Source organism: Macaca thibetana, chromosome 4 (genome assembly GCF_024542745.1).
Source record: "Macaca thibetana thibetana isolate TM-01 chromosome 4, ASM2454274v1, whole genome shotgun sequence".
NCBI classification, from domain to species: domain Eukaryota; kingdom Metazoa; phylum Chordata; class Mammalia; order Primates; family Cercopithecidae; genus Macaca; species Macaca thibetana.
This window is the reverse complement of record NC_065581.1, coordinates 112,998,817-113,026,634: the sequence shown is the minus strand read 5'-3', so window position 1 is coordinate 113,026,634 and position 27,818 is coordinate 112,998,817. Positions and strand designations below refer to the sequence as shown.

At 42.8% G+C, this 27,818-nt stretch overlaps 1 protein-coding gene across 1 annotated transcript in view; it reads left to right on the top strand.

The window, feature by feature from the left end:
• The first annotated feature begins 8,840 nt into the window (after positions 1-8,840).
• The window catches only part of AKAP12 (A-kinase anchoring protein 12), a 123,204-nt gene continuing 104,226 nt past the window's right edge, over positions 8,841-27,818 (top strand). Inside the window, exon 1 of the mRNA XM_050786224.1 lies at positions 8,841-9,205. Within this exon, the coding sequence (XP_050642181.1) occupies positions 9,044-9,205 (162 nt within the window). The 5' untranslated portion in view covers positions 8,841-9,043. The remainder of the gene's footprint in view (positions 9,206-27,818) is intronic.

Below are 27,818 nucleotides of genomic sequence, written 5' to 3'. Positions count from 1 at the left end.
TGTTTTTTTGTTTGTTTGTTTTTGTTTTTGTTTTTGAGGTAGAGTCTCGTTCTTGTTGCCCAGGCTGGAGTGCAGTGGCATGGTGTGATCTCAGCTCACTGCAACCTCCACCTCCTGGCTTCAAGTGATTCTCCTGCCCCAGTCTCCCAAGTAGCTGGGACTACAGGTGTGTGCCACCACACTCGGCTAATTTTTGTATTTTTAGTAGAAATGGGGTTTCACCATATTGGTCAGGCTGGTCCCGAACTCCTGACCTCTGGTGATCCACCTGCCTCAGCCTCCCGAAGTGCTGGGATTACAGGCGTGAGCCACACACCTGGCCCTTTTTTCCTTTATCTGACTCTGAACACATCTTCATGATCCATCAGATCCCAACATGCATTTTACAAACTAGATCTAGGCTACACATTGGTGAGGACAGAAACAGAGAGGTGAGAGACTCTTGCAGGAGCATTTGGAAATGATATTAGCCAGGAAGATTATAGGTGTGTCCACTACCTCTTCATTGGCAAGATGAAGCCAAGGAGTGAAAGGAGCTTTGTACAAAGCACTGCAGAGTCAGGAAGTCTATTGTTTCTGTATTTTATCAAGTCTGATTGTTTCAGAGTTATCACGCTTACAAGCGAAACAAAATACCAACCTATTAATACTGTGTTGATCTCTATCTTGGCTTATTTTAATATTAAAAGGGTATTTCAAAGATACTGGAAAGTAAAGGAGGCTGCAAGTTTAACATAAACAGGTACCTTGGACCTTTATTTTAGCCCATCTGAAAATACATATTTTATCTTTTTTTTTCAGAAATTAAAATTTTCATTTTGAGTTCATTGTGGATTACCATGCAGTTGTGAGAAATAATACAGAGAGATCCTGTATACCCGTCACCCGGTTTTCCCCAATAGTAACATCTTGCAAAAATATAGTACAATATCACAACCAAGATATTGACATTGATACAGTGAGGGAACAGAACATTCCCACCCCATAAAAGAGGGATCTCTTGTTACATTCTTACAGCAACACCCAGTCTCTCCACCCTCTACCCTTCTTTAATCCTTAGCTACTACTGACCTCTTCATTTCTGTAATTTTGCCATTTAAAGTCTGTCATATAAATGGGATCATTTGTATGTAACCTTTGAGGATTGGCAGGTTTCTTTCCGCAGAATTCTCTGGCGATTCATGCAGGTTTTGTTGCATGTATTAATAGTTTGTTTCTTTTTATTGCTGACTAGTATTTCACGGTATGGGCAGATCAGTTTGTTTAACCAACATGTTGAAGAGCATCTAGGTTTTCCATTTTGGGGCTATTTCAAGTAAAGCTGGTATAAACACTCATGTACAAGCTGTTATGTGAAGCTCCAGGAGTGTACCTGTAAGGCCATATGGTATGGTAGTTGTATGTTTCTTGTCTTTTTTGTTTTTTTGGCTTGTTTAGCTTTTTAAGAAACTGCTGGCTAGGCATGGTGGTTCACGCCTGTAATCCCAGCACTTTGGGAAGCCGATGCACGCAGATCACTTAAGGTTAGGAGATCGAGACCAGACTGGCCAACATGGTGAAACCCTGTCTCTAGTAAAAATACAAAAATTAGCTGGGCATGATATGTGCCTGTAATCCCAGCTGTTTGGGAGGCTGAGGCACGAGAATCACTTGAACCCAGAAGGTGGAGGTTGCAGTGAGCCGAGATTGCGCCACCATACTCCAGCCTGGACGATAGAGCGAGACTCAGGTTAAAAAAAAAAAAAAAAAAAAAAAAGAAGCTGCTACTGTCTTCCAGAGTGACTATGCCATATTACATTCCCACCAGCAATGTATGAGTGATCCAGTTTCTCTGCAGCCTCATCAGCATTTGGCGTTGTCACTGTTTTTTTCATTTTACACACCCTAAGACATCATTGTGTAGTGATATCTCACTGTGGTTTTAATTTGCTTTTCCCAAATTGCACACAATTTCATTTATTTGCCACCTGTAGATCCTCTTTGATAAAATGTTGCTTCAAGTCTTTTACCTGTGTTCTCATTGATTTTTTGTTTGTTTGCTTGTTTTTTTACTGCTGAGTTTTAAGAATTATTTCTATGTTTAGATACTAGTCCTTTGCGGGATATGTGGTTTGCAAACATTTTCTCCCAATCTGTAGCTTTTCTTTTCATCTTCTCAACAGGGTCTTATGTAGGACAAAAGTTTTAAATTTTGGTGAAGCCCAATTTCTAGTTTTTCCTCTTATGGATTATGCTTTTTGTATCAAGTCTAAGAACTATCCTGCTTAGCCTTAGCTTCCTAAGATTTTCTCCTGTCTTTTCTAAAAGTTTTACAGTTTTATGTTTTACATGTAAGTCTGTGATTCATTTTTAGTTAATTATTTTGTCAGGTGTGTGACATAAGTCAAAGTTAATTTTTTGCTTATGAATGTCCAATTTCTTCAGCACCATCTGTTGAAAGGCTGTCATCCACCATTGAATTACTTTTGCACCTTTGTCTTTTTTTTTTTTTTTTTTTTTTTTGAGACGGAGTCTCGCTCTGTCACCCAGGCTGGAGTGCAGTGGCCGGATCTCAGCTCACTGCAAGCTCCGCCTCCCGGGTTCACGCCATCCTCCTGCCTCAGCCTCCCGAGTAGCTGGGACTACAGGCGCCTGCCACCTCGCCCGGCTAAATTTTTGTATTTTTAGTAGAGACAGGGTTTCACTGTGTTACCCAGGATGGTCTCGATCTCCTGACCTCGTGATCCGCCCGTCTCGGCCTCCCAAAGTGCTGGGATTACAGGCTTGAGCCACCGCGCCCGGCCACCTTTGTCTTTTTAAAAAATACATCTACTTACTTATTTATTTATTTACTAATGACATCTCCATGTGAATACTTTCGAGCCTTTGTCAAAAATCATTTGGGCATATGTACATAGGTTTATTGCTATTGTTATGATTTTAAAAGCATTTAGCAAGCTAACTTAAAGGAATACAAAATAAACATTAGATCAGGTTATCCACCTTTCCTTTGTGTATTGCTAGTTGAGATGTTTATCAATTCACAGCCTAATCTTTTTTTTTTTTTTTTTTTGAGACTGAGTCTTGCTCTGTCGCCCAGGCTAGAGTGCAGTGGTGTGATCTTGGCTCACTGCAACCTCCATCTCCCAGGTTCAAGCGATTCTCCCACCTCCTGCCTCAGCTTCCCGAGTAGCTGGGATTACAGGCACACGCCACCACGCCTGGCTAATTTTTGTATACTTTTTAAGTAGAGATGGGGTGTCACCATGTTGACCAGGCTGGTCTCAAACTCCTGACCTTAGGTGATCCACCTGCCTCGGCCTCCCAAAGTGCTGGGATTATAGGCGTGAGCCACCACGCCTGGCCACAAAGGAATTTAAGTTGGTAGAGGAACATAAAATCTACAGTTCACATCGTATAATACATTGTATAATAGCTTTGTTTTGAGTAAGCAGTGTTGACTCATTGAAGCAAAGTTTTCAACTTTGAAAAGTCCTCTACATTTTGTCTGGCACTCAACTCCGTGAAAGTTTATTGAATTAATATGTGAAAATACACATTTTAAAATGTTGGATACGTATAGGGTCCTTTGTAGAAGGGATTTGAAATTGTGAGGATTACAGCCATTTGATCTATCCTGGAAAGTAGATACCTTCCACATACCTTCTGGTATCTTCTAACAATGCATCCTGAGAAATTCTTTCTCCATATTGGACACATCATTTACTCTATCTTGGTTCCAGTCCCTCCTTTGTTACTTTAGAGTAATCCTGAATTTGAGTCAGGTGCCAATCTTAAACCTTGGTAAATGAAACTGAGATCTAAATAGCTGGCTTTATACTTAACTCCAAAGCAATAAATTCCTTAAGAGCTACAAGGATAGCGTTTGCCTATATATATATATGTGATGTATAGCTACAAATGGCTGAGCTTTAAGCTTCATCTGTAAATTGAACATTTTCTGTAGCTTCCATATGAATTTTAGATTATTAAGTACTCATGAATTGAATAAAACTGTTAATTCTTCTAGTTTATAATTAGCAAATTATAATTAACGCTCTAAAATAATCCATCCATCTCAAATCCTCACATAGAAAGTAAAATTCAAATAATTTACTCACAGTTTCTTCCATAGAATTCTCAAGAGGATAATAACATTAGTATTGGTTATTTGTTTATTTTCCAGGACATGTAAATGTTAATATTTTTATCTGTAAAAAGTAAAATAATATTTTAAGAGACGTGGATATTCCAGTACTCTCTATTCTGCTTGAAACAGCTCTGTGATAAGGGAGTATTAAGAATAACAAATTCACACAAGCACAAGATAGGAGAGCGGGAATCAAGTTCTTAGATGACTGGCTATCTCTGTGGGAACAATTGGTTCAGCAAGAAGTAGGCCTTTTATCCAGGGAAGACAAAGAAATCGTAATTAAGAGAGAAGCAGTTTCAAAGGTGAAGGTGAGGAGTTGCCAGTGTCAGCGAAGGCTCTGTAACTGGAAAATGAATCTTTAGGGTAGAGTTAACGGTAAATTTTAAACTGTTTTAATAATTATAATTATTATTGCACTTTGAAGGGGGTGTCTGAACTCAGTTGTAAAATGTTTGACATTTGTGAATTCTTTTAATGTTATATTTGAAAATGTTTTGGTGCATGCACAAAGTGCTCAACTATGACTCCACATTTTATTGTTAAACCTCATGTGACCCGTCTTTCTGGAGAAGTATGTGTGCGAAGTACAGGTTCAGCCTGCTACACAGGCAGCGTGTATTTGTTTTTGAGAAATCTCAAACTGTTTTTATGAGAGAATTAACCCTCTCAGGGAAACAGTTCTACCAACGACTGCCCCACGGGAGAGGATGTGTGGGGACACCTGCATCCTGCTATCTGGAGAAAAATTGAGCTGCTAGTGAGACAATGAACCAACAGCCTTGGACTGAGAAGTGAAAAATAGAGAACACCTGCTCCCCTCCACACCGATGCCAATCCAAGCAATTCTGAAGGCATCTTGGAAGCCCTAGAAAAGAAAACCTCAGTGACTCGATTTAGAACCTTGGAAAGTAGAATGGTAACTTTGTGCTTGGCATGTAATAGGCACTTGATACACATTTATTGAAAGAAACAAAGAAAGAGTGAGAGAGAGAAAGAAAGAGAAAGAAAGAGAGAAAGAAAAATACAGAGAGAGAGAAAGAAAGAGAGAGAGAAAGAGAAAGGAAGGAAAGGAAGGAAGGAAGGAAGGAAGGAAGGAAGGAAGGAAGGAAGGAAGGAAGAAAGAAAGAAAGAAAGAAAGAAAGAAAGAAAGAAAGAAAGAAAGAAAGAAAGAAAGACAAGGAATGAACTTTGTAACATTCTGAAGCACTAAGTGGCATACCAAAAGGTTGGGCTATTTCATTGCTAGAGATAATTAATTACATAATCACTTTTCTTTCTTTCTTTCTTTCTTTTTTTTGAGACAGAGTCTCATTATGTCATCCAGGCTGCAGTCTGGAACTCCTGGGCTCAAGTGATCCTCTTGCCTCAGCCTCCCAAGTAGCCAGGACTAAAGGCATGCACCACCACTCCTGGCTAAATTTTTTTATTTTTTGTAGAGATGGGAGTTTCACTGTGTTGCCCAGGCTGGTCTTGAACCCCTGGCATCAAGCAATCCTTCCACTTCAACCTCCCAAAGTACTGGGATTACAGGTGTGAGCCACCAGGCCTGACCATAATCACTTTTGTAAACAACCAAAAAAACAAAGAGTAACTCCCTAGTCTCTAAGTAAGATAGAAGGGATTTTCAGAAACCAAAGGTAGTTACGTATGTGCTTGTGTGAATTTGTTATTCTTAATTCTCCCTTATCACAGAGCTGTTTCAGGCAGAATAGAGAGTACTAGAATGTGCACATCTCCTAAAATATGATTTTGCTTTTTTTTTAGATGGAGTCTCTGTCGCTAGGCCGGGGTTCAGTGGCGCAATCTTGGTTCACTGCAACCTCTGCTTCCCGGGTTCGAGCGATTCTCCTGCCTCAGCCTCCTGAGTAGCTGGGACTACAGGCGCGTGCCACCACACCTGGCTAATTTTTGTACTTTTAGTAGAGACGGGGTTTCACCATGTTGGCCAGGATGGTCTCAATCTCTTGACCTCGAGATCCACCCACCTCGGCCTCCCAAAGTGCTGGGATTACAGGCGTGAGCCGCCATGCCCAGTCCTATGATTTTACTTATTACAAATAAGAATATGAATATTTACATGGCCTGGAAAATAAACAAGAAGCAAGTAACTGCTAATCTAAGCAGATGCTGATGTCTTCCTCAGCATGTAGGTTGTACGCTATTGGCTTGACCTTGCAATTCTTTCTGAAAATTTGAAGGCTAGTGGATGTGAAAACCTTTGCTAAGAATTTCCCAAGAACCAAGTAAATGTAATCTCACAGAATGTGAAAATGTTGACAGTATTTGTGCTACTTACTGATACATTTTCAAATGTGCTGACGTTAATCATTCTCAAATAGGTTTTTTTTTCTTCTTCTTCTTTTTTTTTTTTTTTTGAAACGGAGTCTCTCTCTGTCACCCAGGCTGGAGTGCAATGGCACGATCTCGGCTCACTGCAACCTTCACCTCCCGGGTTCAAGCAATTCTCATGTCTTGGCCTCCTGAGTAGCTGGGATTACAGGCGCATGCCACCATGCCTGGCTAATTTTTGTACTTTTAGTAGAGATTAGGCTTCACCATGTTGCCCAGGCTGGTTTTGAACTCCTGTCCTCAGGTGATCCACCCAACGGGGCCTCCCAAAGTGCTGGGATTACAGGCGTGAGCCACCGCGCCCAGCCTCGAGTAGGTTTCAACAGTGCTTTTTGCTCTTAAAATCCTAAGTGAGGTCCAAATGCCACGTTTCACTAGCACAGTTGATTAGAGGAGTGCCATGCGGTGGTGAAGTGCAGAACTGAAGGCAGATACCAGTTGGACCCCCTGCTCTTCCATCTTCCGGGTGTGAAACCTCAAGCACACAATTTAATTTCTCTGGACCTACTCCTCCCCCACCTGCCAATGGTAAAATGAGAATAATACTGCCTATCCCACGGTGTTACTATCCAAAGTGCATTGAACAGTGCCTGGTACAGAATAAGAATTCTAATGTTTCCTAAATAGTCAAAATTTAAGTCAAAATGGGGGGAATGTGTATAAATTCCTAAAACTCAGCATTTTGCAAATATACTGTTTCTTAAGGGATAAACTCCAGGGAAATTGGCCTTTGTGTAGTCCTTTACATAAAAATAATTAATTCAGAAAACAGGCCCAGCGTGGTAGTTCATGCCTGTAATCCCAGCACTTTGAGAGGCCGAGGCAGGAGGATCACTTGAGCCCAGTTTTTCAAGACCAGCCTGGGCAACACAGCAAGACCTTGTCTCAAAAAAGAAAAAAAAAATTCATTCAGAAAACAAATTTGATGGTGAATAACTAACCTATGGTTCCCAGGGTACCATTCGATTCATGCAATTCATTAGGCATGAAACATCCTAGTGCTGAACTACTGCTTACACCAACTTTCTACAAAATTGTACTAAATCTGAGTATGAGATATTTATCTGGAATTTAGTGTGAGGATTCCGAAAGTTTCTTCTTTTCCTTTCTTTTCTTTTCTTTCTTTTTTTTTTTTTTTTTAACAGAATCTTGCTCTGTTGACTAGGATGGAGTGCAGTGGCACAGTCATAGCTGACTGCAGCCTCGAATTCCTGGGCTGAAGTCATCCTTCCACCCCAGCCTCTTGAGTAGCTGGAACTACAGGTGCACCACTGCGCCTGGCTAATTTTTTAATTTTTTGTAGAGACAAGGTCTCGCTGTGTTAACCAGGTTGGTTTCTTCATTGTTAATGGAGATTCCAAGTATTTGTGAAAACGGGGACGCTCGGTTGTCAGTTACAACTGGAATAAATTTTTTTTTTTCAGCCCCAAAGCCTTAATGCTTTGCTCCAAGCAATCCAGCTACAAATTTAATTTAGTTCAAATACTTATTGATTGGCTGCCATGTTCATATAATAAATATTACATTCAAGGGTCGGAAAGGAAAGGATGCAAGCCACTTGGACTGACATTATTTCAAGTCTTCATATTTTGAGAAAGGCTGATGGCAAAGGAACAGATCTATGCTGTCATGTTTCAGCATCGCCCAGAGGTGGCCTGGATGCGTAACCTCCAGCACAGGCCCTCAAAGAAGGACGGGCACATTTCCGGTAACAGCCTCTTTTCCCCCCGTTCCCCGGGGAGAGGGGGGCGGCTAGCACTGCTGATGGCATCGCCTGACATCACTTGTTCCGGAGGATAGGAGAGCGTGGGCCTGCGTGGCCCACCTCATCCGTGGCCTGACTGCGTTAACCTCTCGGTTCCCTGATCTTGCCACGTGAGGTGCCCAAATATGGTCGGACTCAGGAGGAGCCAGGGAGCGCTTGCCTTTCTCCTGCTAATGGGGAGGAGGCTGGAACAAATGTTTGGAGTTAAACACAATCTGCAGGAAAGCAAATGGGGACTCGGGCTTGCTCCTGGGCGAGCTGAAAGTCGGCTGCAGCAGAAGCTCCTGCCTTGGGTGATCCATCATTTAATAAACCCCAGAGAATCCAGTGTCCCCGGCAGGCTTTTTGCTCCCCTGCTCTCTTGCCTTCTGAGGCCCTGGGTCGTCCCCGCAGCTCTCGTCCCCCTGTTAGAAACGGGAGGCGCCCGAGGGCCGGGTGGGCTGCTGCCTGGACCTGGGCTGGCGCGTCGCAGCGCCTCTGGTCCCGGCAGCCTGGGGGCAGATGCTGCTGCAAGGCGTGTCTGGGGCTGTGCTCATGTGATGAAGCGAGGGAAAAACCAGGGGGAGGGGGGCGGAGGCTAAGAGGTGGCCTTTTTTTTTTTCCCCCTTTTCTTTTAAGGAGTTTGCCGCGAGCGCGTCTCCTTCATTCGCAGGCTGGGCGCGTTCGTAGGAGGCTGGCGGCGAAGGAAGGCGCTCTTGGGACCTCACTGGCGCGCGTCTTTTGGCTCTTGCCCCTGTCCCTGCGGCTTGGGGAAGGCGTAACCCGGCGGCTGGGCGCGGGAGAAGTGCGAAGGAGCCATGGGCGCCGGGAGCTCCACCGAGCAGCGCAGCCCGGAGCAGCCGCCCGAGGGGAGCTCCACGCCGGCTGAGCCCGAGCCCAGCGGCGGTGGCCCCTCGGCCGAGGCGGCGCCAGACACCACCGGGGACCCCGCCATCGCTGCCGCGGACCCCGCCACCAAGGTATGGGCGCGCCGGGCCACCTGCGCCGGGAGGCGCGGATCTTTGGGGTGGGGGTGGGGGTGGGGGGATTCCTCCGATTTCCGCCGAGAGAACTTCCCGGCCCGTCCAGCCCCATCTGCAAACTCGGGAGCGCGAACCCCTCTTTGGAGGCTTTTCAGGGTCTTTTGCGCCGGGGCGGGGCCAGAGCAGCGGCGAGCGCGGCGGGGGGCTTGCGTCTTTGTCGCGGGTCTCCAGGGGAGGCGACTGCGCCATCCGCAGTAATAAAATCCGCGCCCTGCCCACGGCAACTGAGCCTTTCTCCGCACTCTTCCGGTGGAAGCCATCCAGCCCGAGGCGGATGAGCTGCGCTGGGGGATCCGTGGAGAATGGACCCCGGGCCGGGCCTCCGAAGCTCGGAGATGCGGAAAGTCAGCTGTGAGGCCAGGTAGCCCAGGCACCCTCAGGTTCCCCGCCGCGTACCGCCTTGGATGGCAGCGGTGCCTGAAGCGAGCGGGTTTGGTACCCAGTTCTGCGGCAGCGGCCCGAGCAGACGCCGCCTTCCCAAGGCAGAGAAAGCCTGGCGTGTAGCTCGCTCGGAGCCAGAGAAAACCTGGGCAGGCGCTGCGTTTCCAAAAGGAATGACAGGTTTCGCAAACCAGCCAGCGCCCTCGCGTTTGCTCAGCGCTTTGCCTGCGGACTCAGTTGGCCAAACACACACTAGAGTGGCTAGAAGTTCTCGAAGGATGCGGTCAGAGTGTAGCGAGCATTCCGGGTACTCTTCCCTGGACGCAGTGCTGAAACGACTGCATTTTATCGACTTCAGTCTTCAAGGCTGTAATATTTCTTGTGGGCCAGGACAGCCGCCAAGACGGTGGCTTGTTCTGGTCGTGGTATTTTAGATCTGTTTTCCAGCACGTGTGTTCATTAGCAAGGCTTCACTCTACTGGTTTTGTGATACCCTTGTATCACAAAGGTACCCTTGTGATACCTTGTAGAAAGATGTGGATAACCATGCTTAATAGTTAAATTTGCCGTGTGTCAAATTTGAGGATAGAGTACGTGAGTTATCTCAGGAGGCGTGGATGTTTACAATATGGGGAAAAAAAAAAAGGAACCTAAAACCATGACCTAGTTGCCTTGACCTCTTTAGCTGTCCTAGTCTAATTTGGACTGAGAGACTGCACTTAATAATATAGTTTTTGCCTCCAGTCTTTGATTCATAACTACTTGTGAAATCCATGGTCCCTAGATATTAAGTACTAACTGTGCCTCTGCTATGTAGATTTTCTAAGAGATGCTTAAGCTTCTGGCCTGAGGAATGTACTATCCTTTTGAGATCCAAGTCGCATTTTAATACTTACTGTATGCACATAATGTTTTGATGCCAGCTACTGTCAAAGTGGCTCGGTAACCAGTGTTGAGAGTCTAGTGATGAAAATAATTTATGGTATAATTGCTAAAAACTTGCAGTTGGGTGACATTCCCCGCCGCCCCCCTGCTTTTGTACTCCTTCAGATCTTACTAACTGTTCACCCTGAAATACGGCGGCATTTAATCCTTTCCCAGTAAATTTGAATTTGTTTATTTAAAAATATTCCTTCCATTCTCTTTTTCCTTCTTCCATAACCTTATCCTTTTCCTCTTTCCAAGTTGCCAACCGTCTTGAAGCAGCCAAACAACCTCCTTTTAAAAAATCACTTAAATGACATCCAGAATATCATTGAACTTGTTGGCATACTGCCCAGTTATCAATTTGGAGACAAATCAATACACTTACATGTATCCTTGGAATGTATTTAGTTTTCATTTCAACTAGCAAAATTTATCACTCAGGCTTTGAACACAAATGTCTTTCCAAAAGGACTCCCTAATTAAGAATGACTCAGCACCATGGCCCTTGCCTCCCCTCTTCTTATTAAGCTCCAATTCCTGACCTCCAGGTAATCCCATCTCCCACTCTAGGCTCTGTAGCACCATGGACGCGTCCCAGCAGTTTTCACATGTGTGCGTTTAGTGTTCTCCTGGCTGTTCTGAATGCTTTGCAGGGGCAGGGAACATGCCTGGTTGTGCTGACCAGCGGTGTTCCTTCATGTGTGCCATGCTGCCTGGCACAGAGTCGGCTCTCAGGAATACTTGTGGAAAGAAGAAGGGGTGATACTGGCTTCTTGGTTTTGCTTGGAGAATATCAAGTTGGAGAATACCTTGACCTATCTTGACCTATCTGCTTTTACTACAATTTAACCCTTGATCATCTCATTATCACGTGAGACTGATTATGATAGTGACTAAGGCAAGTCAGTCTGTTTGGTTATTAGTAGATCAAGTGAATAGTTAGACCAAAAACCTCAGATTTGGGGGCTTTGGATTCTGTTTGTCTAGATACAGAGTGGCTTGTTAGCATTGTAATTTCAAATTGGGTTTTATCTCAAATAGACAAATATGTTAAGTGCATATGGCTCAAATGAGACCATTTCATACACTGAGTTACTTAGGATTACGTCTTGAACTTTCTTGATGTGTCTGTGGACGGTTGGGGAGGTTTAGGCAAATACATTTTCCCCTCCTTGGATAGAACGTGATCATTAATTAAAGGTTGTAGGCAGATCTTTTTCTATCTAATAGCTGACATGTCCCATGCATGCTATCTATTTAGCAATTGGATTTACTTTCTTTTTTTTCTGCTAATTTTAGTTACCAGTTACTCACTAAGTGCCCTTATCTGAACAGACATTACACTGGTTGAATTATCACCTGTGTTAGGTCAAATGGAGATTTAAACAAGCTTTTGATTACCCAGGCTTAACATTTAGATGCACTAAAGCAGAAGTCTTGGTTTTATCTATGGTGCATTTCCATAAAATGGAAGGAGTCTTTATCTTCTATTCAATCTTTTATAATCTTTATTTTTTCCCTTAGATCCAGAGATAGACTGGAAATCTTTTACAATCTTTGTATGTAAGATCCGGGCGGGGTTGGGGTGGGGGGGAATGGCTTGATCTGTTACCTACTAGGGTTTAATTTTGAGACATGGCCGTCTCGCAACTGCGGGGTGCAGGAAGATTAGACGACCTGAATGCTGGTGGTAAGTAAAGCCTCACACTTCACATTATTCCTTAATTGTCTGTTTTTAAAAATTTGTCTTAAAAAAATATTCAGGTGGCAACATATTCAGGTGGCAACACATTCAAGTGGCAACAGAGGGTGGGGTGACCAGTGACAAACTGACTTCCATGTCTCTGGCTAATCTTGATTTCTGGAGCCAGGCTCCAGACTAAGTCTGGACAATCATAATTAATTAGCCTTCCTATATTTATTGCCTGATCAATGATTTCAGTGCTGGACATTGAACAATGGTCTGTTGCAACAGGCTGAGGCCATTGTCTGTGGCAGGTGGGAAGATGGGGGCTCTTGTTAGCTCCAAAAGCTGTGGTTCCATTTGGTTACAAGAGCCATGAATCACTAAAATATAAGGATGTACTCAAATAGAAGAATCCAGTGTCTGAATGGTAAATTTAAGGACGTGTTTGACTCTTGTGCATTAAAACAGACAATTGGCCGGGTGCGGTGGCTCACGCCTGTAATCCCAACACTTTAGAACGCGGGCGGATCACGAGGTCAGGAGATCGAGACCATCCTGGCTAACATGGTGAAACTCGTCTCTACTAACAAAAAATTAGCCAGGCATGGTGGTGGGTGCCTGTAATCCCAGCTCCTCGGGAGGCTGAGACAGGAGAATGGCGTGAACCCGGGAGGCGGAGTTTGCAATGAGCTGAGATCACGCCACACTGCACTCCAGTCTGGGCGACAGAGCTAGACTGTGTCTCAAAGAAAAAAAAAAACAGACAATTGAGGCGGCCAGCTGCGTTTCGTAATTCCTCCTATAAGCTAGGTCATATGCTTCCTCCTATTCGCCACTTTTTTAACAATAGAAATGGAGAATGAAGATGGCCTCAAAGTGACTACATCACCAGTGTTACACAAATGGGTCCTCTTAATAGAGGGATGTTTCTGTGTGTGTGGCTACCTGTATTCCTGTGGATTTTCACCAGATTATAAGAGCTGCTGCTTTCTGACTAGAACAGAGACCAAAAATTGGAGATATGGATGTGGGGATGATTCTTTTGGGTACTGATAGACTGTGGGAATCACAGGGCTTCCCTTAAATCCATTACAGCTTATAGGCTAGTAAATGAATTAGATCAGTGGAGATTTTCACTTGAAATATTTTCTTCTATGAAGAAAAGGCCTTGAAATGTGCATCCTCTTTGGGTTGACTAATTTCTATGCCTTTACAGCTTTAAGCTGATATTATAAGATTATTCTAGTTTGGATCTTGTAAGATAATTAACAAAATGGAAATAAAATGTTTTGTTTTAAAAAATACTAGGAAATTATTTCTTTTCCTTTGTCTTCATTAGTTTTAATACATATTCAGTGCTTAAAGAACACCAGTGCAGGAAAACTCAAACTAAATGGCATCATCCCCCGTCTCTGTAATTCTATATGCAGTAGCCATTCGTGAAGTTAGAAATGAGAATTCATAGCACTAAGCATTCTAAGAAAAATTAAGCCAGTACGTTTATCTCTTGGGGGGAAAAAAAAACTAAATTTCCTTGAACCAAATTCTTTTTTTTTTTTTTTTTTTTTTTTTTTTTTGAGAGTTTCGCTCTTGTTGCCCAGGCTATAGTGCAATGATGCAATCTTGACTCACTGCAACCTTTGCCTCCCAGGTTCAAGTGATTCTCCTGCCTCAGCCTCCTGAGTAGCTGGGATTACAGGCGCCCACCACCACGCCCAGCTAATTTTCTGTATTTTTAGTAGAGACAGAGTTTCACCATGTTGGCCAGGCTGGTCTCAAATTCCTGACCTCAGGTGATCCACCTGCCTCAGCTTCCCAAAGTGCAGGGATTATAAGTGTGAGCCACTGAGCCCGGCCTGAACCACATTCTTAGTTCTCTTATAACCTAACAAAAATTACAATTTAAAATAAGCTTCATTTTAAAATACAATGGAAAAATATGAAAAAAGCTGGGGGAAGAAAGAAGCATTATATTGAATAAACATATGCCTATTGTCAATAAATTATTTAAAAATCTGTAATTATAATTATTTTACTTGTCTATTTAGATCTTGGGCCATTTTTCTGCAAATTAAAACCCTATCAGAGAAGTAAGAGTAGGATTTCATACCTGTAATTATCCCTTTGTTCCCTTCTCATTCGTATATCTAATGGGTGTAGATATTAATAATTAGCAATAAACCTCAATTATACATACCTTCATATTTCTCATGAATAATTAAGTTTACTTATTTGAAACAGACTGTATATCTGACATCATCACTCTTGAATTGTAAAGGCTTAATAAGATCAAAAGCATTTGTTTACCCTTATTAAAATGATTTTTATTTAAAGTCATTACATAGCAAAGTTCATTTAATGTTTATTTTTAAAAAGTATTAATGATTGAGAACTTAAATTTATAAATAGGGTAAATTACTTACAAATTTAAGTAATAATTTGAAGCCAATATGATGGCTTCTTACATATTCTTTCAAAAACTTCATGCACATGAAAGTAGGTAAAAATGGCACAGTCTTTTCCATTTAAGAAAAAGATCATATCACGTGCAGATTCTGCAACTTTAGGTTTTGGATGTCTTTTCATATCAGGACATAAATAACTGCCCCCATTCTTATTAATTTGGGTGCATAAATTTCCCTTTTATGGGTTGAAGCCCTGTAATGATTTAACCAATTCCTTGGATTTATATTTAGATTGTCCTAGTCCATAAGTGTAATTGCTGAATTGCAAGCTTTATATGCATTTAAAAATGTAACCGGGCCAGGTGCGGTGGCTCACACCTGTAATCCCAGCACTTTGGGAGGCCGAGGCAGGCGAATCATGAGGTCAGGAGTTCGAGACCAGCCTGGCCAACATGGTGAAACCTCATCTCTACTAAAAATACAAAAAATTAGCTGGGTGTGGTGGTGGGTGCCTGTAATCCCAGCTACTTGGGAGGCTGAGACAGGAGAATCTCTTGAACCTGGGAGGGGGAGGTTGCAGTGAGCTGAGATCTCACCACTGCACTCCAGCCTGGGCAATAGTGCAAGACTCTGTCTCAAAAAAACCAAAAACCAAAAAAACAAAAAACAAAAGATTTAACCCTTCCTAAATTGACTTTCCAAAGAGGTCCTACCACTTTGCACTCCCACCGTGGAGATCAGCACTTGTTTTCCCATGCTTTACTTCATGGGTATCAGATTTTCCAGTACTTGCCAATGTGCTAGGTGAAGAATGGTACCTAGTTTCTTTGGTGCATTTTTAACTGTGAAGTTGAATGCCTCGTCATGTCTCTGCCGTGTGCTTGCCATCTGATCATGCACTGGCCTGGCTGTCAAAGCATGAAAGGCTATGGTTTGTTTTACTGTTAATTAATTTTCATTTTCATTTAATTTTCATTTTATTTATTGTTTTTGAGATAGGCTCTCATTCTATTGCCCAGGCTGGAAAGCAGTGGTGCAATCTTGGTTTACTGCAGTCTCGACCCCCTGGGCTCAAATGACCCTCCTGCCTCAGCCTCCTGAGTAGCTGGGACTACAGGCACACACCACCAGGTAGCTGGGACTACAAGTGCACACCACCATGCCTGGCTAACTTTGTTTATTTTTTGTAGAGACGAGGTCTCACTGTGTTGCCCAGGCTGGTCTGGACCTTCTGGACTCAAGCGATCCTCCCACCTCAGCCTCCCAAAGAGCTGGGATTACAGGTGTGAGCCCCCACGCCCAGCCCAATTAATTTTTAAAGACTTTTTTTTTCTGTGTGGGGGTTCACACCTGTAATCCAAGCACTTTGGGAGACCGAAAAGGGAGGATCACTTGAGGCTAAGAGTTCAAGAGTGGCCTGGGCAACATAGCAAGTCCCCATCTCTACAAAAAATAAAAAATGTACATGGGTGTGGTGGCGCGTACCTGTAGTCCTAGCTACTTGGGAGGCTGAGGTCAGAGGTTGCTTCCACCCAGGAGTATGAGGCTGCAGTGAGCTATGATCATGCTGCTGCACTACAGCCTGGGTGACAGAGCAAGACCCTATCTCTATTTTAAAAAAAAGAAAAAAAAAGGCCAGCGGTGGCTCACACCTGTAATCCCAGCACTTTGGGAGGTCGAGGCGGGTGGATCATTAAGTCAGGAGATCGAGACCATCCTGGCTAACATGGTGAAACTCTGTCTCTACTAAAAATACAAAAAATTAGCCGGGCATGGTGGCGGACGCCTGTAGTCCCAGCTACTCGGGAGGCTGAGGCAGGAGAATGGTGTGAACCCAGGAGGCAGAACTTGCAGTGAGCCAAGATCGCGCCACTCCACTCCAGCCTGGGCAACAGAGCGAGACTCTGTCTCAAAAAAAAAAAATAAAATACATAAATAAATAAAAGACTTTTCCCCCCGAAATTACTCAAATTGGAAAAAAGCAAGTTCAGGAATAAAAACGCAGCTGAGGTAGAGCAGTCTTACTCTTCTTTACTCCTTTTCCTTTCCAAATTAATGAACCATCTTTAAATTTATTTGTTTGGAGAATGACCTACTTCTTAAGCTATCATTTTTAAAATTTCTTCTCTTGGAACAATCTAAAATAATTTAGTTGCCAGAAATTGCTTTATGGTCATGATCCATGAAATGTTGAGATCAGGGGTTGGAAGCAGCAGAAATCTACCTCTTGGGAAAACAATAGGGTGAAGGCTCACTTGGGATCCTCTCCCATTCTCACGGCAGACAGCCTGGCTCTGTTAACTGGATGGTATACATGGATTTTCTGAGAAAAACGTAAGTTTTCAAAGCACAGGCAACCATCTGGGACACTGGGACACCCTTAGGCGCCTCTTAATACAAGTATTCATTTCAGGTTCAAAGCTTTTTGTCTTCCCTATGATTTCTCTGCAATGTTTTTTAAAATGGGGGAAACGCTGTAGTTTCACTCTACCTAATCTTAATCCCAGTTATAGCAACATATCAGTTTCATGTTTGATTTCAAAATGAAATAAACCAAAATTTAAGAAGGAGAGATTACTACAGTTTATTGGCTGACCACATCTATTTGTTATATGCAATCTCTGCAAACTGGGAGTACTGAGGGATTAAATTTTTCCTGGTTCCCAAACCTCGTGGTGCTATTGATTCACCTAGGGAGCTTTTCAAAGACACCTACACCTTATTCTGGATTTACTGAATCAGAATCCCAGGCAGTCTCAGGGTCTGGGATTCTGTGATTTTTCTTTTTCTTTTTCTTTCTTTTTTTTCTTTGAGAGACAAGGTCTCACTCTGTTGCCCAGGCTAGTCTTGAACTCCTGGACTCAGGCCATCCTTTGGCCTCAGCCTCCTGAGTAACTAAGACTACCAGCTCCTGCCACTGTGCTGGGATTCTGTAGTCTTAAAATGCTCATCAGATGTTCTGATGTGTGGGGTGTGGGCTCCATTACCTTAAGGGAGGGGAAAGAGTAGGCGTAAGAGCTGAATAAAGGCCAGGGAGAGGTTCAGGTCTAGGTGACACTGGGTCATAGCGTGCGCAGATTTCACCGAGATTGGAACTCGTGTGGGTTGAGAGGGAAGGTTTCAGATGATGGGAGAGTAGACATTTTCCTTCACACAACTGGAGGATAAAATAAAGGAAAATATGTCTTCCATATAATTTCATTCCTTTGTTTGACTATATTAAAAAGTGGGTTGCTGGCCGGGCGCGGTGGCTCACTCCTGTAATCCCGGCACTTTGGGAGGCCGAGGCGGGTGGATCACGAGGTCAGCAGTTCGAGACCAGCCTGGCCAACATGGTGAAACCCCATCTCTACTAAAAATACAAAAATTAGCCAGGCATGGTGGTGCGCACCTGTAATCCCAGCTACTCGCGGAGGCTGAGGCAGGAGAATCGTTTGAATCTGGGAGGGGGAGGTTGCAGTGAGCCGAGATCATACCATTGCACTCCAGCCTGGGCGACAGAGAGACTCCGTTTCAAAAAAAAAGTGGGTTGCTAACAGAGGCTTTTCTAAATAGATTGTGCCATTCAAGGTAAGTAGGTGTTCAGTGAAATGCCCCTATCTTTACCGAGCCAGAAGCTGTGACTTTTCAGTGTTCCCCTTCCATCTCATTGCCTCTTAAGCCCTTTTCCCTTATTTATCCCCTTATTTATTAAAACTTCCCCTTTGCTGGATAAGTAGACAGTAGCTAAGGGCTTAGTTTATGGCATTTGACTGGTCCAAAAATATGTAAAGAAATCTTAAAACCTATCAAGTTGTTGAATAATAGAGTTCTGGCTTTCTCGGCCACTTACTTACTATTCAATCTTAAGTTCATAAATATTTCTTTTTTTATTTCTTTTATTTATTTTTTAATATAATAGAGACAAGGTCTCACTGTGTTGCCAAGGCTGGTCTTGAACTCCTGAGCTCAAGTGATCCTCCTGCCTTGGCCTCCCAAAGTGCTGGGTTACAGGGGTAAGCCACCCACGCCTGGCCATTTCATAAATACTTCTTTACTAGCTTCTGTACTCCAGGAACTGCTAGGAACTGGGGAAACAGAAGTTCAGTTCTAAAAAAGTTAAAGTTCTCCTTTTCATATGTTTAGACCTTTATTCCACTAGATAATATTATTTTATGTCTAGAAGGAGAAATCTAAGTTCATTTTTATGTGGGTTACCTATTGCTCCAGTAACACTGATTAAAAAGTTACGTCTTGTTAAAACTCAAGTTTCCATATATGCATAAACCTGTTTATTGATTTCCTTTTACTTGTAAATTTTTTCTGCTGTGTTTATTTGTGCAATAAACTGAAAGCTTTGTGGGAGTGGCTAAATATCTAATCAATTATAATAGCAAGCCCATGGTTTAAAATAGTTCTATATTCTACATCTCAAGTGTTACCCTTGTCTCTTTCATGGCTATGCTGAATTCATACATACATAAATACAGACATGTGGCTGGTGGGCATGGTGGCTCATGCCTGTAATCCCAGCACTTTATGAGGCAAAGGTGGGAGGATCACTTGAGCCTAGGAGTTTGAGATTAGCCTAGGCAGCATAGTGAGACCCCACTGCTACAAAAATTTTAAAAATTAGCCAGGTGTGGTGGCACATGCCTGTAATCCCAGCTACTTGGGAGGCTGAGGTAGGAAGATCACTAGAGCCCGGTAAGTTGAAGCTGCAGAGAGAGACCCTGTGTCAAAAAAATAAATAAATAGACTGGGCATGGTGGCTCACACATGTAATCCCAACACTTTGGGAGGCCGAGGCGAACAGATCATTTCAGGTCAGGAGTTTGAGACCAGTCTGACCAACATGGTGAAACTCCGTCTTTACTAAAAATACAAAAAAGTTAGCCGGGTCTGGTGGCACATGCCTGTAGTCCCAGCTACTCGAGAGGCTGAGGCAAGAGAATTGCTTGAACCCGGGAGGCGGAGCTTGCAGTGAAGCCGAGATTGCACCACTGCACCCCAGCCTGGGAGACAGAGTGAGACTCCATCTTAAAATAAATAAATAAATAAATAAAATAAGAAAATGGGAATCAGGTGTTATTTTAAGCTTAACTTGTTTTCTTGGTATGTAATAATATTCATTAAAAATGGTCAGATATTTTCTAACCATGCACCATATGAGCTAGATGCTTTGGGAGATAAAGAAATAAGAACATTACTGTTGAGCACCTCATCATTGAGATGAGGTGAGGCCTTTCTAGATGAAATATTCAACAGCAAAGATTCCAATAAGGTGGCTAGGTAATAGAAGAATTGCGGTTAGTACTACTGTAAAAAGAAAAGAATTTTTGGGAAATTGTTCTAGGCAGATAAAAGGCCATTAGTCAGGAAGTCTTCTGGTACAAGACATTGAGTTGGTAGTTCTTAAGGAAACAATGGAAAGAGGCTAAGTTGCAGCCCATCAGTGTTAAGAGCTGCAGAGGCAATGGAGAGCCACTGCCGGCTTTTGACAAAGAACAAAACAAAGTTTCAGAAATACCAGGGGAGTGCATCATGAACTCCTGGGAGACCCTCTTGTATAAGGTGGAGATAACGTCCACACAGTGAAGTAGTGGGAAGTGTGACTAGAAAGGGTGACTTTAGGAAGATGATGTTGGCAAGCATTTTCATAGGGTGGTAGTGACATCTCTGATATCAGTGGGGCAGTGAGATTTGGCACAGGGTAGAGGCTTGGCATGGGGGTAAGTCACAGACAATGAGATTTTCAGATTTGTAAGATGGAGTACCTCTGTTTCTCCAATAGTCTGACAAGGACATCTACCCCAAGATGTTGGTTTCAGTTATCTACTGGTGTGTAACAAACCATGCCAAAAAATTTATTCTAAGGGTACCTTTAGAACAGAGAACATCACTTGATAATAACAGCTTGGGACTTTAAAGGAAAGCAGAGATTTGGCCAGGCACAGTGGCTCACGCCGCTAATCCGAAGACGTTGGAAGGCCGAGGCAGGCAGATCACCTGAAGTCAGGACTAGCCAAGCCAGGCAACACTAACCTGGCCAACATGGTGAAACTCTGTCTTTACTAAAAATACAAAAATTAGCCGGGCATGGTGGCACGTGCTTGTAGTCCCAGCTACTTGGGAAACTGAGGCACAAGAATCCCTTGAATCCAGGAGGTGGAGGCCGCCTTGAGTCAAGATTGCTCCACTGCACTCCAGCCTGAGACAGAGTGAGACTCTGTCTCAATAAACAAACAAATAAATAAATAAATAGAAGTAAAGCAAAGGTTCACAGCAGACTCTATAGATAATGACAGAGAGCTTCTATGAGCTCAAAGCATTTCTCTAATAGTGGTCTGCGTCACAGCAGAGATCACTGGCATTGGGGGCCATCGAGGCTTTTGGAGTACTGGGTAAGGGAGGCACAACTGAAGGTCAAGTTTCTTTTTTTTTTTCTGAGATGGAGTCTCTCGCTCTGTCACTCAGGCTGGAGTACAGTGGCGCCATCTCAGCGATTTCAGCTCACTGCAACCCTCGCCTCCCGGGTTCAAGATTCTCATGCCTCAGCCTCTCGAGTAACTGGGACTACAGGTGCATGCCACCATGCCTGACTAATTTTTGTATTTTTAGTAAAGAGAGTTTCACCATGTTGGTCAGGCTGGTCTCAAAATCCTGACCTCAGGTGATCCACCCGCTTTGGCCTCCCAAAGTGCTGGGATTACAGGCGTGAGCCACCATGCCTGGCCAGAAAGTCAAGTTTTTTAGGAAAAAAGATGATCAACACGGAAGGACCCAATAGTGGCTATGGAGAAGTGTAGGTGGAACCAAAAGTGAGTCTTAGTAGAAGAGAGGGCTAGAGGCGAGCATGGTGGCTCTTGGTGGACCTGGTATTCCCAGTACTTTGGGAGACCAAGGTGGGAAGATCATTTGACTACAGGAGTTTGAGACCAGCCTGGGCAAGATAGCAAGACCCCTGTCTCTGCAAAAAAAAGAGAAAACGAGATAAAAGAGATGCCGCTGGATGAACAGTTGGCAGATCATGATGGCATCTTTCCACAGTGACTGTTCTATCCCAGCATGGCTGGGTCCACCTGAAAATGAAAGAACCTGGTCATTGACTGCATTCCTTCCATTTGTAGGCAAAGAGATGAGATTGCGCGGGGAATGCGTAATGCGTAATCTCCAGAGAAGACATTTTCGCTTTGTAATTTTTCCATCCCCAGTGGTTTGTCGTTCAGAATACAATTTATGATTTATTTTTGTTTGTGTCCGAGCCTATGATGTTTTGTTGAATTGAGCCATTACAGGCCCTGGGTTTCACCTGCCACAATGATGAATTTCTATTGTCACTCCCTGATATTGGCCACTTTTCGTGAAGACATGCTTCATTGGCTCCTAGTTTTCTTTACTCTGTAAAGTGTTTTTTGTTGTGATACATAAAACAAGACTGTTGATGCATTTCACAATGTTTAACCTCTTTATGTTTTCAGTTCTTGGTGGTAATTTTTCACAAAGTTATAGTAAATTACTCAAAGAATGCATCTTTAGAAACTTTCATTTGAAATTGTTTTTCATTTGGATACATATGTAAAACAGTCTTTTTTTCATTTTAATTTTTTTTTTCTTTTAAAATAAAAAGAGGTCTTGCTGTGTTGCCCAGGCTGGTCTCTAATTCTTGGGCTGAAAGGATCCTCCCACCTGGGCCTCCTGAAGTTAAAATTACAGATATGAGCCACTGCACCTGGTCAAAATAGTCTTATTCAGCATCAATAATATATTGAATGCTATAGAAACTTCAACCTTGGGTGGCCTGTCTACTTTGAACTTACATTTGATATGCACTGCAGTACAAACTGGGAGGGAGAGGGGGAATAGGATTGTAGTCTACAGGAGATTGCTAAGAATTAACCAATTTTGCTATGATGATTTTTTCACATGACTTTTTTTTTTTTTTTTTTGAGGCGGAGCCGTGCTCTGTTACCCAGGCTGGAGAGTGCAGTGGTGCTCACTGTGACCTCTGCCTCCTGGGTTCAAGCGATTCTCTTGCCTCAGCCTCTCAAGTAGCTGGGATTACAGGTGTGAGCCACCAAACCTGGCTAATTTTTTTGTATTTTTAGTAGAGACGGGGTTTTACTATGTTGGCCAGGCTGGTATCCAACTCCTGACCTCAGGTAATCTGCCTTCCTGTGGCTCCCAAAGTGCTGGGACTACAGGTGTGAACCACTGTGCCCGGCCAGAAATGACATATTTAACCAATGTTTACACATGAGTTCTTGATTCCTATATTGTTAACCTAAATATTTAAATGGAAATTTTTGTTCTTGTTCTGCTCTGTTTTCTATGAAATAAGTTATTGAAAAGCAGTGGAACATGTCACCATAAAGCTTACTAAATTAGTCCTGACCATTGCAATCTTTGTATTCCACTGACAAAAGCAGCGGAATACAATTTAAACAAAAAATGGTTGACCTTAATGTGGGCAGAAACCCAGTTGATTGGTTTTATAGCTGATTTATTTTCTTTGTAAAACCTTCAGGAGCTAAAGTTTACTTTGAACTCAGTTTGATGGCAGTTTTAGGTCAGTCTTTTTTTTTTTTTTTGAGACGGAGTTTCACTCTGTTGCCCAGGCTGGAGTGCAGTTGTGTGATGTCGGCTCACTGCAAACTCTGCCTCCTGGGTTCAAGAGATTCTCCTGCCTCAGTCTCACAAGTAGCTGGGATTACAAGCATGCACCACCACGCCCGGCTAATTTTGTGTTTTTAGTAGAGATGGAGTTTCACCAACTTGGTCAGGCTAGTGTCAAACTCTTCTTGATCTTAGGTGATCCACCCACCTCGGCCTCCCAAAGTGCTGGGATCAAAGGTGTGAGCCACTGCGCCTGGCCTTAGATCAGTCTCCATTTTGTTTATAATACGGAAAGCTCATTTAGCCTTGATTAAGACAACGATCCGGTTATTCGTTTGATATTTGTTAAAGGCCCACTGAGGTTTTTGAATTTTTGTTCTACACAGAGAATCTGGTGACTGAAGAGGGCTTACAATTTTATCTTGAATTGCAACAATGACAGAGATTTCAAGTCACTTCTGGAACTGTGCCTGATAAACAATCTCTGCATGACAGGGAGGAATGCAAAGAATGCTTAAGTATTCAGGGAAGTAGGTCATGGTTTAAAGTATTATATTTGTCAGAGAAAGTTTCTCAAGCAGTCCCTGTGATCTTCAGAACCCAGCTTGTTCCTTGCCCAGAATGCTTTAGTTGTAGGCAAATTCGAGGGCTGAATTAACTTCCCAGCCTCTAGGAGGGCTGGACTGAAAGTCACAGATTCATCACATGCGCCTGCACCCTTGTCAACAAAAATGAATCTAGAGTTATAGGCATGTGACTGGAAAAATGGTAGATGGGATTGATAAATGTTTCTTTATTGTGGTGCGATCCTGGAATAACAATATTAAAGAGCCAGGCATAGTGGCTCATGCCTGTAATCCCAGTGCTTTGGGAAGCTGAGGCAGGAGGGTCACTCGAGCCCAGGAGTTAAACACCAGCCTGGCCAACATACTGGGACCTTGCCTCTACAAGAAATTAGCCAGGCATGGTGGCACGTGCCTGTAGTCCCAGCTACTCCGGAGGCTGAGATGGGAGGATTGCTTGAGCCAGGGAGGTCTGGGCTACAGTGAGTCGTGGTTGAACCACTGCACCACAGTCTGGATGACAGGCTATCTAAAAACAAAACAAAAAAATTATTTAAAGAGCAAAAAGCAAGCGGTAATGGACAATTGATGTGTAAAGAAATTTAGGAAGAAGGCAAAACCAGAGAGTGCCTTTTAACTGAACCTGGGGTCTGTCTTTGCTGCCAGTGTTCAGCACTGCAGGGGGCCCAGCTGAGCACGTACCCAGCCATTTGTGGACTTAAACATGCTCATGTACCAGGTTTTGCCCTGAACTGTAGCCAAGTGCTGGACAAGAGGCACCAATCTGACAGTGCTCAGAGATACTGAGTACCAGGAAAGGTAGCATAGAGAAATTTGTGCTGAGTCTTTGCAGAATGGAGATGCACGAGAGAAAGAATTGCTGAATAATGAGTCAGGAAAGAACCTCAGCCTGTTGGAAGAAATACTGATTGAAAAATAGTCTAGGAAAAGTTGAGTTAAAGCTTGGATGTTCCAGACTGCAGAACTTTCCAGAACCCTTAATATGTTACTATTAATTATTAATCTTCAAAAGGGGAAATGGAATATGCATCTTTACCCAAATACAGTTTGGAAAGGCCAGGCTAGAGAAGAGAGCACAATTAGAATAGCAATTGAGAAGCCTTTAGTAGTTTTTGTGGCTCTGCTGTGGAGAATTTTGAACCGTAGGGTGTGACTTCTGCATTTATTATGATCTGCAATATAAAGCCAATAAATAGTGGTTGGTATGGAGGTGAGGATGCCAAACCTCACTTTATATTCTAATCTGGGACTGAGAAAATAATTTTAAGATATTAAGGAAAATTTTCTCTTCTTTAGGAAGGGGAAAGGGTGGAATTTCATTTTCTTTGTATAAAGATGATTGTATTTTGTATGTGTGTGTGTGTATATATATATACATGTATAAATTTTATTGTATTTTTATTTTTTATTTCTTTTTTAGATGGAGTCTCACTCTGTCACCCAGGCTGGAGTGCAGTGGCACAATCTTGGCTCACTGCAACCTCCACCTCCCAGGTTCAAGAGATTCTCCTGCCTCAGCCTCTGGAGTATCTGGGACTACAGGCATGCGCCACCATGCCTGACTACTTTTTGTATTTTTAGTAGAGATGGGTTTTACCATGTTGGCCAGGCTGGTCTCAAACTCCTGACCTCAGGTGATCTGCCTGCCTCGGCCTCCCAAAGTGCTGGGATTACAGGCGTGAGCCACTGCGCCCAGCCTAGATAGATAGATAGATAGATAGATAGATAGATAGATAGATAGATAAAAACTTTAAATTAACCAAATGTAGAGAGATTCTTATTCTTTAATCTTTGGTTAAAATGGAAAGATATGAGATATGCCACAACTTTTTAAAAAAGAATTTCGCTTTTATTTTAGATTCAGAGGATGCACCTGCAGGTTTGTTACCTAGGTATATAGTGTGGTGCTGAGGTTTGGGGTACAACTGATCCCGTCCCCCAGGTGCTGAGTGTAGTAACAAATAGGTATTTTTTCAACTCTTGCCCCCTCCCTGTCTCCCTTGTCTAGTAGTTCCCAGTGTCTGCTGTTGCCATCTTTCTGTCCATGAGCACTTAATGTTTAGCTCCTATTTATTTATTTATTCATTTATTTATATTTTATTTTTGAGACAGTCTTGCTCTGTCACCCAGGCTGGAGTGCAGTGGCGTGATCTCAGCTCACTGAAACCTCTGCGTCCCAGGTTCAAGCGATTCTCCTGCCTCAGCCTCCTGAGTAGCTGGGATTACAGGTGTGTACCACCATGCCCGGCTAATTTTTGTATTTTCAGTAGAGACAGGGTTTCACTATGTTAGCCAGACTGGTCTTGAACTCCTGACCTCAAGCGATCCGCCCACCTTGGCTTCCCAAAGTGCTGAGATTACAGGCGTGAGCCACCACACCCAGCCTAGCTCCCACTTATAAGTGAGAACATGCAGTATTTGTTTTTTTGTTCCTGACTTAATTCGCCTAGAATAATGGCCTCCAGCTGCATCCATGTTACTGCAAAGGACATGATCTTGTTCTTTTTTATGGCTACGTGTCGCAACTTTTAAATGTACATTATGTGGGAGGTGCCTCAGATTATCCTGATGAAATATTTCATATGTTTAATCTCTTTATTAAGTTACATCTGTCTAGACTTGCTGATACTTTGGGGATTGGGTGGAAGAGAAAAAGGAGTAGAAAATGAGGATAAGTAAAATTTTTTTGCATTGAGCACACTTTGGATGGTTTTCACTGTTCAGATATTCCTGATAATTTGCATTAGATTTAGTTTTTATTTTTTGGTCTTCAGTAACAACTGTTTATAGAACTAATTTCTGTGGCACGTAACTGCATGTAGAGCTAACCCTCCTGGGGCAAGCTGCGTTATGCCTACAAACTCTCCCTTAACCATATTTTCTGGGGCTAGAGACAATTGGACTACTGTGGAGTGAAAAGCTGTAGATTACTGTGTCCTCAAACCCTCTGCCACTCCTGCAGTGAATACTGGAGGTATTGTAACTGTATGTGAACTTGAACGAAGATCAGGGGAAGGTCACACAGAGCCTTCTTGAATGGAGTTGCAAATTCTTCCTCTGGCACATACAAGTAAAGGGAAATGTCACGAGTTTGTTGCTTTTTATGGTCATGAAGAGGGAAAAATCCCCAAAGCTTATGATTCCTTTGCTGTGAGCTGACCAGCTGGCTTTTTTCAGCATTGGAGAAGAACTTGAGAAGGACACTGATTTATTTTTTCCTTGAATCTGATCACTGACAGTCTCATAGAAAAGCAAATAACTATATTCTGAGATTGTAACTAAACTAAACTTTTAAGAAGGTTGTTCCTTTGTAAAACCTAAAAATCAATGTAGGGCTATTCTTGTAAGATTAGTTTTGGCCACATAAAGAGGAAGAGCTCAATCTACTGATTCCTGCTTCTTAATAAATATCTACTAAACTATATATATTTTATTTTATTAATTTATTTATTCGAGACAGGGTCTTGCTGTGTTGTCCAGGCTGGAGTGCAGTGGTGCAATCTTGGCTCCTGGGTTCAAGTGATTCTCCTGCCTCAACCTCCTGAGTAGCTGGGATTACAGGTGTATGCTACCATACGAGCTAATTTTTGTATTTTTAGTAGAGACAGGGTTTCACCATGTTGGTCAGGCTGGTCTTGAACTCCTGACCTCAAGTGATCTGCCCACCTCAGCCTCCCCAAGTGCTGGAATTACAGGTGTGAGCCACTGTGCCCAGCCTGTGTGTGTGTATATATATATACATAATATATCTATCTATATATATAGTGTGTATATATATACAAAATAAATGTATGTGTGTATACATATATATATATATATATATATATATATATTTTTTTTTTTTTTTTTGAGACAGAGTCTTGCTCTGTGGCCCAGGCTGGAGTGCAGTGGCACAATCTCGGCTCACTGCAACCTCCACCTCCTGGGTTCAAGCAATTCTTGTGCCTCAGCCTCCCGAGTAGCTGGGATTA